Below are 13,708 nucleotides of genomic sequence, written 5' to 3'. Positions count from 1 at the left end.
CTCAAGGCCAAATGCCTATGTTTTCCCTTCAAAGTACACAGTCTCTTTTTCTTCCCCACTGGAGATTGCGCCACTGCTCCCACCTGAAGACTGTGCATACTCTGCCCTCTGCACAGGATCACGCAGACTGTTAAGCTCAAAACCCAGTGAGACAGACATCACTATATAAGGCCTATCGGTCAGTAATCTGTTGCAGACAACAGAACCCACTCCACCTGGTAGAAGCAGAATGAGATTTAATAGCAATACAGGAAATTAAGTGTTTACAGACTTCTTGGCAGGGCTGGAGAGCAGACTGTAGCCTGAGCTCCTAGGCACAACTCCTGTCCCTAGAACCACTGTGCTCTGCGATGATCAGGGAGGCTGCCACTGCATAACAAGAAGCTGATCCATCAAGAAGCAGCTGCCACCGAAGCCAGCAGCAGAACCAACTCAGCTTTGATCCCCAAAGCTGCCCCTGCTCCCTCAGAAAGCCAGAGAGCCAAGACGCTGCTGACTCCACGACCACAACAGCTCTGTCATGATCTCCTAAAGCAAGCTGGTGCCCTGTGTCCTCTCCCTTCATCTGCCCAGCTCCGATCAGTCTCTCATGAGTGCCTCTGATTTAGAGTGTGGACTCTAAATCACATCCAGAACCCTCAACTGCTAAGCAGGTTAGGAAATTACATCTCAGCCTTCCAACTTTTGGGAGTTGTTCCAAAGTATCTGCCACTGACAGCATCTTTCTTCAATCACAGCAAACATAAATAAGACACACTGATCCAAAGTTGGTTGTACACACTAGTGGGCTGCTGCGTAGCTGGCATGCCAATCTTGGAGCCGTCTTAGTGGGTGAGGAGGTCAAACTGGGAAATCAAGGCTCAGATGACTTTCCAACCGTTAAATGTCAGTGATTCCATAGTTTTAATACAAATGAAAGCTAGGACATAAATTCCTGTCTCACATTTTATGACCAGAGAGAAAAGTGCCTTTAGAAGCGCTGCCAGCCATTAAGCCTTTCCTAGCATCAGTGCCATACATCAGGCCTGGTTGATGCCTGGCAGATGGATTCCTTTTGCTCCCTGCACTTGTCACAGTCCTCACAGACCAGCTGCCTGTCAGAGATGGATAAAGAAATAGAGCAGGTCCCACAGCGCTCTGACCAGGGCCACCAGTGACCTCATTCAAAAAGAGCTGTTAAAACAGCCCCACGAAGTCTCTCTATTCTGAATGAACTCGTTCCACATGTTTTTACATTTTCACATAGCCACGTATGCATTCAACATGTATTTTTCGAGCCCTTCTCTGTGCTAGGCACTCGGGGTACACCATGAACAAGGCAGATGGGGCCCTGTTCTCTTGGAGCTAACATTTAGTAGGGGGAGGGGTGGGAGGCAGACAGGGTACCAGTAGCTGGGATGACTCCCAGGGCACTGAGTGCTGCAGAGGAAGAAAGGGGCAGGATGGGGAGTGACTGTGTGGGAGGAGACAGTTTCCTTCAGGATAGAAGTCTCCTCGCTGCCCCCAGCTCTGTGGGGATTACTGCTCCTTCGGCTGCTGAGCCAGTTCAGACCCCAAAAGCTGATCATGGTTTTCCGATAAGCAAGAATGAAGACTTGTGCTTGGTTTAAGGTTGTTTTCAGCCAACAATCTGAACGGGAAATAAGATACAAGATCAAGATCGTAAGGGAAGGACTCCCCTGGCAGTCCAGTGGGTAAGACTTCGCCTTCCACTGTGGGTGAGGCAGTTTCAATCTCTGGTCCGATCCCTGGTCAGGAAGCTAAGATCCCATATGCTTCCTAGCCAAACCCCAAAACATGAAACAGAAACAATATTGTAACAAATTCAATAAAGACTTTTAAAATGGCCCAGGTCAAAAAAAGAAAAAATAAATAAAATAGCACACAAAGGAGTGTGTGTGTCTTCCAGAAGTTTCCCATGTTCCTTGTGGAATTATGAGTGCAGCTCAGGGATCCATGCAGCCTGCACCAAGGGAGCTGTCAGCCCTGTGGAAGGAGTCAGAACTGAGACGCTGTTACCTTGTGTGCCACGTTGCTGCCTTCAGGGGTCCACCTCCCAGCGTATGAAACAGCACTCGTGCCACAGTTGTGTTGGATGGCAGCACCGACTCAATGGACATGAGTTTGAGCAAGCTCTGGGAGATGGTGAAGGGAAGCCTGACAGGCTGCAGTCCATGGGGTTGCAAAGAGTTGGACACAGCCGAGCGACTGAACAACAACAGCAATCCCTTTAGACTCATGATACGGATGCTTGAGTCGTCCTGAGGGCTTGGGGGTCACAGAGGAGAAGACTGTAAGCTGTGTGCACTGGGGACCATCTCCAGTCCAGGAAGAAAGCACACACACACACAGCGCCCATGAAGGAGATTCACTCTCAGGCACCCTCATTTCCTCCCCTTCAGGCCTACTCCCCTCCCAGAAAGCACCTCCACACTGTGAATCAACCCTTTTCCTGCCACAGTCTGGGATTTTTATCCTAGAACCTTGAAAAGTCTGTCTATGGTATTATCCGATCTTTTCTTTTGAGTTCTTACTGTCTCTCTCTCTTTTTTTTTTTTTTGAGAAAACCAAGCTATTGTTATGTTTCCTTTGATTTCTATTTTTTAAAAAACTTCCCATCTATACTCTCATCTGTCTTTTATAAACCTCTTTTCACAGGTCCTGGGCTAGTTTTTTCCTGCATGATCATCTTGGGTAGAAGCACCTCTGTCTGGGTCTGCATTTACCCAACTGATAATATGGGTAGATTAACCTTGACCCCTGCTTCTCTGAGCAATGGTGAATCTTCTCTTTCAGAGCTGGCGCTGGAGGTCTGGCCTTGATGTTTCTTGGGAAGTGAGAAGGGGACAGAGGCAATGGGGACATGCTATCTGGTTTTACTCTCTCCCCACCCTGTCCTCCTGTCTGCAGAGTACCCTGTGCCTGTGGTATACATGACCCCATGGCAGGTCTCCCCTTGAATGTTCAGCTCTCCATCCCCTACTCACTTCAGGGCAAACAGGCTTCTCCAAAGAGGGCCTAGGTCAGTGGGGTTCCCCATGATTCACGGGCTCAAATGTACTTGGGTAATATCTTTTGAGAGGTTCAAATGGCTCTTAAGATATACTCTTCCTTCTCTCCTTCAGCCTTTCCTCAGATTAGGCCACCACTTCTTGTTAGAAAGCTGGGGCCGTGAAAAAGGAAAAAGAACAAACACCTTCTGGTGAGTGCTGCTCATGCTTCTGGGCCTCATGCCTCAGATCGGGCACTGTTGGCCTTTAGAACGATCTTGCCCATACAGCAGATATTCAGGATTATAGCATGGAGTTTCTCCCTTCTCTTTTTCCAGTAGGTTTTCTTCTGTGTATTGGGCTATTTTTGCTTATTTCCATGGGAAGGAGTTGTGCAGATGAGTGCTTCCTCTGCCATCTTTCCAAGTTCTTCCTCTGCTGAATATTTTAAACCGTGAGACAAGAAAGATAAAATAAGTCAGATGATTAAGAGGAACGTACATTTTTTTAAATTAGAAAATTAAGACTAGAAAAGATAACAGAAATGAGGGAAAGGATTAAAATTAACAGTGGTGAGACAGCATCTGAACAGTTAAACAATGAAGCTAAAAAATTAGATGAGAGTATAAAAAAAGAACTCAAAAACTCAAAGAGTAAAGTTAGGCAAAAAGACAGTGGGAAAGGTTTAAAAGAACTAGCATTTAAGTGTTTCTAAACATAATTTTAAAGATGACAGGGATAGAGATGCTAAAACAATGAAAAAATCTTAGTATTTAAAGATTAAAAGAATATAATCAACATAGGTATTTACTCTGTAATGTTCCATGTTAAAGATGTATCTGTATTTACTGATTTACAAAGATATCCAAGACTGGATTAGAGAGAAGAGCAAATTACAGCGCGGGCTCAGTACATATGTCACGTAAAAGTTGCAAATATATCGACAGAGGAGTGATGGAAATCATACCAAAGTGAACTGGGAGAGGTAAGGAATTGGAAGTGGGGGTGTCATGCATACCATCAGATCCCGTCACCATTTCTGGAATCTTCTCCCCTCCCCTCTTCAGTGCGCCTTTGGCCTAACACCCACACCTGGGTGGCCACTCTTCCTAGGTGGGCTACCCTCGAGCTTACTGCAGCTGCTCTGCCCACCTGTGCAGAGGGCCTGGAGTTTACAGTCCCCACCCCTCGACCCAGGGCCCTCAGCTCTTCATCGCAGGTGGGACAGCTCTGATGCATAACCAACGTCAAGCAGATTGTAAAGCCAGCTCTGTATATGTTTTTACATTTTCTAGTAGCCACATTAAAATCCATACACTTTATCTTCAACATGTAGTCAACATAAAAATTATTGAGACATTCTGCATCCTTTTTCATTCGTACTCGGTCTTCAAAGTCCGGTGTGTGTCTTACATGCACATGTCTTGCTTTCCCTGCCTGCGTTTCCTTGCTCGGTGGTCACGTGTGGCGCGATGCTGCTGCATGGGACAGCCTGCCTCCACTTGAGTGGAAGCTGTTCCTTCACGCCTGACAATGAAACCTCATCTCCCCATCCGGCTTCCTTCACTCCCTTATCAGTTTCTTATAGGAGCACTCTCTTTCCTTTTTTTTTAAAAAAAAAAAAAACAAACCTTCCATAATTGAGAAAGGAACATTTTTAAAATAAATCTTTTGCATACCACTGTTATTTTTGTAATTTAGAAGAATCTATAGAGGGTTCAAAGAAAAACTGTGCCTCTCACCCAGATCCCTGCTTCATTATTTGTTTGTTTGATTATTGCTAAGGCAGCCATAACCCCTAGGACTCTGGGTTTTGGAAGACTTGAGGTACCAGTGAATAAAGAATAACTGACAACAAACATACCAGAACCTTCCCTCCTTGCCATTTGTCATATGTGGAAGGCTTGAGCCTTTCATGTCTGTCGAGTTGCTTCCAAGATAAGTGGTAAGATTATCCAGCAGTCTGGGTGAGATTATCCAGCAGCCTGGGTCAGGTATGCAGCTTGCATTCTCAAACCCAGGCAGGGTGATAGGGGGAGCTGGGTCATCACTTATAAACCTGGCAAGAGTGACCTTTTTTTCTTTTGCAACATGCCTCAGCCTATAATTGGTACCACTGTAGCAGCTTGGGAGTGGGTAGTGCCCATCTGGCTCCAAACACCCAGGCTGTGTGGAGTCACTTCTCTTGGCATCTAAACCCTGCAGCAGGATGGGGGCTCCCTGTCAGAGGCCTTTTCCTCACTAATAAGACCGCCAAGGCTCTTGTCTTTTGCCTCATCACAGCGTTTATTGAGAAGACAGTATAAAGAGTCCCTTTTTACATAAGTGCTAGCTAAGATTGATTTTTATTTTTCCATTTCCAAATAGATGGATTTTCTTTGCTTTGGATTTGTGTTTCACTTGAAGTAGAGATGAGGGAAGAATGTTGTTGATTGGCTCAGAAAATAATTCTAATCAGAAAAAGCGGGATGTTTACATTTGCTAACAAAGCTGCCCTCTTTTGTCCCAGAATCACCTTCCCACCTTCCTCAGGAGAAAGAAACAGGCTTGTTTCAGCAATGCATTTCTCAGTTTCTTCCCATAAACCATCCACTTGTTAATTCAACAAGTGGTTACTGCTTACTTCCTCTCTGCCATTACTCTTGAAATGTGACTTTGGTCCTTTTGTCTACAGCATTGTTGCCAGCATAGGCTCTTTTTATGGCTCTTCTTGGCTGTTTTAATGGGAAGCTGGGAGATAAACCAGGCACTCCTTTTACAGTGGCTATGAGGTCCTCCCTCTTCGGGTACTCCAGACCGAGCTTTCCCTTCCTCAGCGGATGCTGCCTTTTTCTAAAGAAGTCTGTGATGGTTCACATACTCACTGTCCTCCTTGTACCTTCGACTCCACTGCCTGGGAGTGTGGAGGCCTCCACTCATTGCTAAGGGATGTGATAGGATTTGGATGGTTCTACGGCCGTGATGTCACAGTGTGCAGTAAGGGTATGGCGCAGTCTTGGTGGGGCACCTGGATCTTGGGAATGTCTTGTCTTCACCCATTATTACTGGCGGGCTGGCCCCCAAGGGAGGAAACAGGCCAGCACTGGGCCGTGTTCTTCTCTGTCCTCAGTGCCTTTCCCAACCCCTCTGCTTCAGTACAGCACTGCAGCCTCCAGGCCCTCTGATGGACCCTCTGACGAAAGGGCCCTGCGGGAATCAGATGACACAGACCCTCATGTGGAAAGCCAAGTCCTCTCTGTCCTTTGGCATCCAGCCCCTGCAGACGTGGCCAACTAAAGACCCTGAAGTAGAGGCCCAGGTCAACCTGTAAGTAAGTAAGAGAAGCATCATCTCAGTTGGGGCTCATGCTCACTCTAGCTTGAAACCCCCTAATGCTCAGGAAGAAAATTATCTTTGGGGGGAAGAGTATTGAGGGAGAGGGGAGTGGATACTTGATTGGGAAATTTCATTTCCATTTCTTAATGATGCCTTATATGTATTTATGTATTTACTTAGCCATGATCATTGAGCACCTACTCTGGCCAGGCCTTGTGTCAGGCATGGCAGGCAAAATAGACTTAGCTCCTGTTCTCAGGGGATTTATAGCTCATAGAACAGTTAGTCATTAATCAAATAATCACACAAATAAATTGTGACAAGTGCAATGAAATGTGGTATCTTGATTCAATAAACATTTACAGGATGTCCTCAGTGTGCCAGCAACATACTCAGGATATAAGGAAATAAGATATCTCCTCACCTGTGGCTATCAAATAGTATCTAGAAGGGGAAAATTCCAATTACTATTCAGAAGAAATGATAATAATAACTATGTTATAACTAATATATTAATAGATTCTAGGTCCCAGAGGGTGGTGACTATGTTTTCTTATGAAATTTCTCCTGAGTCCCCAGGGCTTTGTTAGGGTGTACAGTATTTGCTGGATGAATGAATAAGTAATGAATGAAGAAGAGGATACTACAACACAGGGGTGCTTAGCTTTCCAGGGGAATCAAAGGCAACTAGCTGCAACAATATGATTGCCTTAAGAACAAGAGATACTTCATCGATTCCATGCAACAAAAATGATCAGTGCTTACTGTACCTGGTGCTTTTGCGAGCCTAAATTCCATCGAGGGCCATGAATCAGAATCACCTATCGGGCTTAAGAAACAGCTGATGCCTGAGGCCCACCCCAGAGATTCTGACCCAGGGACAGCCTTTCCAGGAAGGCAGACAAGTAACCAAATATTAATAACTCTGATGCCACTAGAAAAGGAGCATGTAGAAAGTGCTACAGGAGGAAGGAATCTGCTGGAGGACAGGGAGGAAAACGAGAAGCAGTTGCACTTAGCCAGTCAGGATGAGCGGCAGCCAGGCAGGAAAAGGAAAGAAAGCCACCTGAAGCAGAGGAAACTGAAGAGCAAAGGCTCGGATCCGTGGAAATGGGTCCCAGCAGTGTTGACAGGCATTAAACTAGTGGTTCTCAAACCAGTGGTTCTGCAACCCTGGCTGCACAAAATCAGCCCGGGAGCTATGAAACAGAAAGCCAGCACATTCTACCCAAGATTCGCAAGTCAGGGTGGGACACAGATACCAATATTTTATACAGCTCCCAAGGGAATTCTTATATGCAGCAAATGTTGAGAAATGTTAAATGTAACCACACATCAGTTCAGTTCAGTCGCTCAGTTGTGTCCGACTCTTTGCAACCCCATGAATTGCAGCACACCAGGCCTCCCTGTCCATCACAACTCCCAGAGTTCACCCAAACCCATGTCCACTGAGTCGGTGATGCCATCCAACCGTCTCATCCTCTGTCATCCCCTTCTCCTGCCCCCAATCTTTCCTAGCATAAGTAAATACAAAATAGCTATGAAGCACCTTATATGCCTAGCTAAAGTGAAAGTGAAAGTCCGTTAGTCATGTCTGACTCTTTGCAGCTCTGTGGACTATACAATCCATGGAACTCTCCAGGCAAGAATACTGGAGTGGGTAGCCTTTCCCTTCTCCAGGGGATCTTCCCAACCCAGGTCTCCCACATTGCAGGTGGATTCTTTCCCAGCAGAGCTGCAAGGGAAGACCAAGAAGACTGGAGTGGGTAGCCTATCCCTTCTCCAGGGGATCTTCCTGACCCAGGAATGGAACGGGGGTCTCCCGCATTGCAGGTGGATTCTTTACCAACTGAGCTATCAGGGAAGCCCTGAAGGGTATAAATTTTTATATCTCAGGCAATGGGGAGCCACTGATAGCTTGCATGATTTTAAGCGACAATACAGTTTGAAATAGACAAAGTTCACAGGGTTTGGATAAATTCAGGATTGCTAGTTCTGCAGTGGGCTCTTCCAGGAAATCAGAGAAATCTGGAGTCACTGCTGGCGTTTCAGAGCTGTCGCCATTCTTCCCACAGTGGCCCCGTAGGTCCATTTATGAATGTGGGAAATGAATGTCACCTTGACTGTAAACTGAAATCTAAAGTTTCAGTGAACGCTGAATTATTTGACCGAAATGCTCCTGTTTCCTGGGAGGTGGCTGGTAACTAGCGTCCAGGCAGGCCTAGCGCTCTACTCTGGAGAGCAGGGAAACCTGGGCTTCATCAGCCAAAGGTGAAATGAGGGGAATGGTGTTCCTCCTTCCTCCCAAGCTCCAGGCCAGAGTAACAGCCCTCAAAGCGAACCCTGCAGGGGGCGCTGCTTCTGTCTCTACTACAAGCCCCACAGTACACCGCGCGGATGACGTAGTCAAAGGGGCGAGCAGCGCTGCTGGGCAGCCTATGAGATGCAGCGGCCGCAGCCTGAGGAGGGACCTTCCAGGATCTATTGGAGAATATGTTTAGGGGTGGGACCAGGTCTTGGTGATTGGCGGCCGCAGGGCTGGCGAAACTGCGGCGGGAACGGGGAAGGCGGGGTTTGGGAAAGCGGGGTTTGGCTGCACCCCAGATTCAGGGGCGTCAGGGCTGGACTCACTGGAGCCAGATGTTGGGTTTTCTGGAAAACGGACTAGAGAGATGTGTCTTTATTGCTGCCATTCTACAGGCCGCTCATTCACTAACTCATTCATTCAACAGATTTACTGGCTACCTCTGCCAGGCACTTGTGCAGACATACCAAATGCGTTTTCTCTTTTTAGTCTTCACCAAAAAATCCGACGAGGTAACTACTGCTGGCTCCATCTTACAGATGAGGAAGCCGAGGTCCAAAAGAGTTAGAAACACGTGCTCAGAACACACTGCTCTGTAAGTGATGGGGCAGAGATTTGCACCTGTCTAGTCCCAGTCCATTCTGAAGGAGATCAGCCCTGAGATTTCTTTGGAAGGAATGATGCTGAAGCTGAAACTCCAGTACTTTGGCCACCTCATGCGAAGAGTTGACTCATTGGAAAAGACTCTGATGCTGGGAGGGATTGGGGGCAGGAGAGGAGAAGGGGACGATAGAGGATGAGATGGCTGGATGGCATCACTGACTCGATGGACGAGAGTCTGAGTGAACTCCGGGAGTTGGTGATGGACAGGGAGGCTTGGCGTGCTGCGATTCATGGGGTCGCAAAGAGTCAGACACGACTGAGTGACTGAACTGAACTGAACTGAGTCCCAGTGCCACTCTCCTAACCTCAGCCGTGCAAGTAAGAGCAAAGTGTTTATGGCATGTCAGTGTCCACAGGGTGTCTTGCTTCTGTGGAGTGAATAATACAGCAGGACCTGACTGCACATCAATAAAGCTGACCAAGCACAAAGTTGGGCCTTATGTGAGGTACCATGGTTATACAAGGCCTGCTTTCTGCCAGAAAGTATTCTTATATCTTTGTTGTTGTTCACTCTCTTCAGTTGTATTGAACTCTTTCCGAACCCATGGACAGTAGCACACCAGGCTTTCCTGTCCTTCACTATCTCCTGGAGTTGGCTCAAACTCATCTCCATTGAGTAAATGATGCCATCCAACCATCTCATTCTCTGTCGTCCCCTTCTCTTGCCCCCAGTCTTTCCAATGAGGGAAAGCATCAGGGTCTTTTACAATGAGTTGGCACTTCACATCAGGTGGCCAAAGCATTGGAGCTTCAGCTTCAGCATCAGTCCTTCCAATGAATATTCAGGACTGATTTCCTTGAAGATTAACTAGTTTGATCTCCTTGCAGTCCAAGGGACTCTCAAGAGTCTTCTCCAACACCACAATTCGAAAGCATCAATTCTTTGGCATTCAGCATTCTTTATGGTCCAACTTTCACATCTGTACATGACTACCGGAAAAACCATAGCTTTGACTATATGGACCTTTGTCAGCAATGTGATGTCTCAGCTTTGTAATATACTCTCTAGGTTTGTCATAGCTTTTCTTCCAAGGAGCAAGTATCTTTTAATTTCATGACTGCAACACCGTCCACAGTGATCTTGAAGTCCAAGAAAAAAGTCTGTCATTGTTTCTACTTTTCCTCCATCTATTTGCCATGAAGTGATGGGACTGGATGCCATGATCTTAATTTTTTGAATGTTGAGTTTTAAGCCAGCTTTTTCACTCTTTCTTTCACTTTCATCAAAAGGCTCTTTAGTTCCTCTTTGCTTTCTGCCATTAGGGTAGTATCATCTGGATATCTGAGGTTATTGATATTTCTCCCTGCAGTCTGATTTCCAACTTGTGCTTCATCCAGCCTGGCACTTCACATGATGTACTCTACATATAAGTTAAATAAGCAGGGTGGCAATATATAGCCTTGACAAACTCCTTTCCCAATTTGGAACCAGTTCATTGTCTGGTTGTAACTGTTGCTTCTTGACCTGCATAGAGGTTTCTCAGGAGATAGGTAAGGTGGTCTGGTATTCCCATCTCTTGAAGAATTTTCCACAGTTTGTTGTGATCCACACAGTCAAAGGCTTTAGCATAGTCAATGAAGCAGAAGTAGATGTTTTTCTAGAATTCTCTTGCTTTTTCTGTGATCCAGTGGATGTTGGCAATTTGATCTCTGGTTCCTCTGCCTTATCTAAATCTAGCTTGTACATCTAGAAGTTCTCGGTTCATGTATTATTGAAGCCTGGCTTGAAGGATTTTGAACATTACCCTGCTAGCATGTGAAATGAGTGCAGTTGTAGAGTACATTCTTCAGCATTGCAACAAAAACTTGACCTTTTCTAGTCCCGTGGCTACTGCTGAGTTTCCCAAATTTTCTGGCATATTGAGTGCAGCACTTTCACAGCATCATCTTTTAGGATTTGAAATAGCTCAGCTGGAATTCCATCACCTCCACTAGCTTTGTTCATAGTAATGCTTCCTAAGGCCCACTTGACTTCACACTCCAGGATGTCTTGACTTCACACATCCTGGATGTCACCAGGATGTCTAGGTGAGCGGTCACAAATCAGCTTACTGAGCACTTGTGTGCTGCGCTGGGCCTTGTTATAGGCACTGAGCATGCAGAGGGAGCATCTCCTTCCAGATTAAGCTGGGGCTTGTGGAAGTGCTGTTACCTAGGGAAGTCCAGGGAGATTTCTCAGTGGAGGGACTACCTAAAGGATGAGACCTTTACCAGGCAGAGGCGAGGGAGGCGTTCCCAGACAGAGGGGACCATCTGTGCAAAGGCCAGCAGCATTAAAGCATTCTAGATTTGAGGGGAGCCACAAATAGTCTGGTCTGACTGGTGCTTCTTGGGGAGTGGTGAGCAATGAGCTTGGGATAAGCAGTGGGGGGCTTAACCTCCTTGCTAGGAAGTTTGGTCTTGACTCTCTTAGCTAGAGCAGAGCATGGTCAGATTTGCATACTGGAATGATTACTGGTATCAATGGGCAGCTAGATTGCAGAAGAAAAAAGCTAGCAGCCGGGAGACCTATCAGAGTGGCCAGGTAAGAGATATTAAGTGTTCTGATGAGTGGCAGGAACAATGGGATTGGGTTAAGGAATAATTAAGAGGAAAGTTAGAGTGGACCTGGTAAATGCATGGGTGGTGAGGTGAGGAAGTGACCCTCAGAGTTTTGACTCTGGCAACTGAGTGATGGTCTTGCCCTTAAAGAGAGGGTCTTGAGATGAGGCAGCACAAAATCTGAGACAGAATGAGACAGAGATTGTTAGATACTGCTGTTGGGGGCAGGCTTCAATAATATGTGAACTGAGAACTTCTAGTTCTGAGGAGGGATATAATTACATCTTTGGAGGCAGGAAGTTCTTAGTAAAAAGAGTCTTCTTAGAGTAAAGTGAAGTGGATCTTGAAAAAGGAGGAGAACCTTCCTTCTTTCCTTTTTCTTGAATAGATTTTAATCAGCAGAGGTAGGAGAAGGGTGTTCTAGATGGCCAGATCCTGATTTGCCACTTGTATGGCGAAGTAGTAGGAAGTCTGGAAAGTCAGATGGGGGGACATACTGTGAAAGGTGTTGTACTTAATCCCAGGACAGTGGGATACTGAGTGGTTTTTGAGACAGACAAGTGATGGTTTGGGCTCTGATTTTGAAAAGTTAGTTTCACTGATGTGTGCAGTGAGGAGGCCAAAAAACCAACTAAGAGATGAACTACAGAGGGGCTTGTTGGTTGTGACAGAAACCCATCTCAAAATAGTTTAGGTGTAAAAGGAGAATGTGTAGGTTCATGTGACCAAACTAAGGAAAGGGACAGATCGTGCCTCAGGGTCAACTGGATCCAGGAACAGTCAGTCCACACCCTCAAGCTCCCACTCCTTAGCCTGCTTTCTTTCTGCCTGTTGACCTCCGTGTCTCCTACCATCCACGAGTTTTCACCACTGCAGTGAGTACGATCTTGGGCGGCATGGGGTATGTTCTCAGACTTGCTACTTGAGAGGACAAATCTTCCCCATTGACATATGTATGAAAGTGAAAGCGTTAGTCACTCAGTCATGTCCAACTCTTTGTGACCCCATGGACTAACCTCCCAGGCTCCTCAGTCAATGGAATTCTCCAGGCAAGGATACTAGAGTGGGTTCCCACTGCCTTCTCCAGGCAATCTTCCCAACCCAGGGATAGAAGCCAGGTCTCCTGCATTGTAGGCAGATTCTTTACCATCTCAGCCACCAGGAAAGCCCTGGTGTATACCTATGGCTGATTCATGTTGCTATATGGCATGTTGTATGTATGCTGATTCATGTTGATGTATACATGTTGATGTATGGCAGAAACCAATACAATATTGTAAAGCAATTATCCTTCAATTAAAAATAAATTAATTAAAAAATATATTTTCCCATCAGTTAGAGGAACCCTGGGAAAGGACTTGAGTTTCCCAGCCTGGGACACATTTCCATTCCTAGTTCTGGGGGGAATGTCTGTTACCAGGGGCAGAGGAGGCAGTTCTTGCTTCCCTGGTGAGCAGTGAGAGGGCTCAGGAAGTAGACAACATAATTTGAAGGAGTCAGAAAAGCCAGAGGGGCAGTTTCAGAAAGGAGAGTGCTCTCTGACCAATCACAAAAATAACTTAGGAAGTTTTTTTAAAAATATGGATCGTGGAACTGATTAAATTAGAATCCTTAGTGGTGGGACCCAGACCTGGGGCTGAAGGTGTTGAATGTAACAGAAAGTTTGAAGATCAAAACAATATCTTCTGTTGAGTTTGATGATTCGGGAAGCCATGGGGCTCCTCTGAGAAAGCAGGTTCAGCTGGGAAGGGAGGGCAGAAGGCACACAACGAGTCTCTTTGCATCCTCATGTCTCCTCATTCATAACCTCATTTCAGGGCTGTGTCTGACCCTACAAGAAGCAAAGTCAGTCGGTTTAGTCGCAGTTGGTCAGTTTCATGTCTGACTCTTTGCG

At 46.1% G+C, this 13,708-nt stretch overlaps 1 protein-coding gene across 2 annotated transcripts in view; it reads left to right on the top strand.

The window, feature by feature from the left end:
* Positions 1 to 13,708, top strand: part of GARNL3 (GTPase activating Rap/RanGAP domain like 3) — a 166,437-nt gene that overhangs the window by 14,364 nt on the left and 138,365 nt on the right. Inside the window, exon 2 of one of the 2 annotated variants that reach the window (XM_060411779.1) lies at positions 6,131 to 6,296. In XM_060411779.1, the coding sequence (XP_060267762.1) occupies positions 6,154 to 6,296 (143 nt within the window). In that variant the 5' untranslated portion in view covers positions 6,131 to 6,153. Of the gene's footprint in view, positions 1 to 6,125; positions 6,297 to 13,708 lie in introns of both variants that reach the window. The other variant, XM_027966433.2, reaches the window with a different exon arrangement.

The sequence above is a fragment of the Ovis aries genome, chromosome 3 (assembly GCF_016772045.2).
Source record: "Ovis aries strain OAR_USU_Benz2616 breed Rambouillet chromosome 3, ARS-UI_Ramb_v3.0, whole genome shotgun sequence".
NCBI classification, from domain to species: domain Eukaryota; kingdom Metazoa; phylum Chordata; class Mammalia; order Artiodactyla; family Bovidae; genus Ovis; species Ovis aries.
The sequence above is the reverse complement of the archived record's forward strand: the minus strand, read 5'-3'. Positions and strand labels throughout refer to the sequence as shown.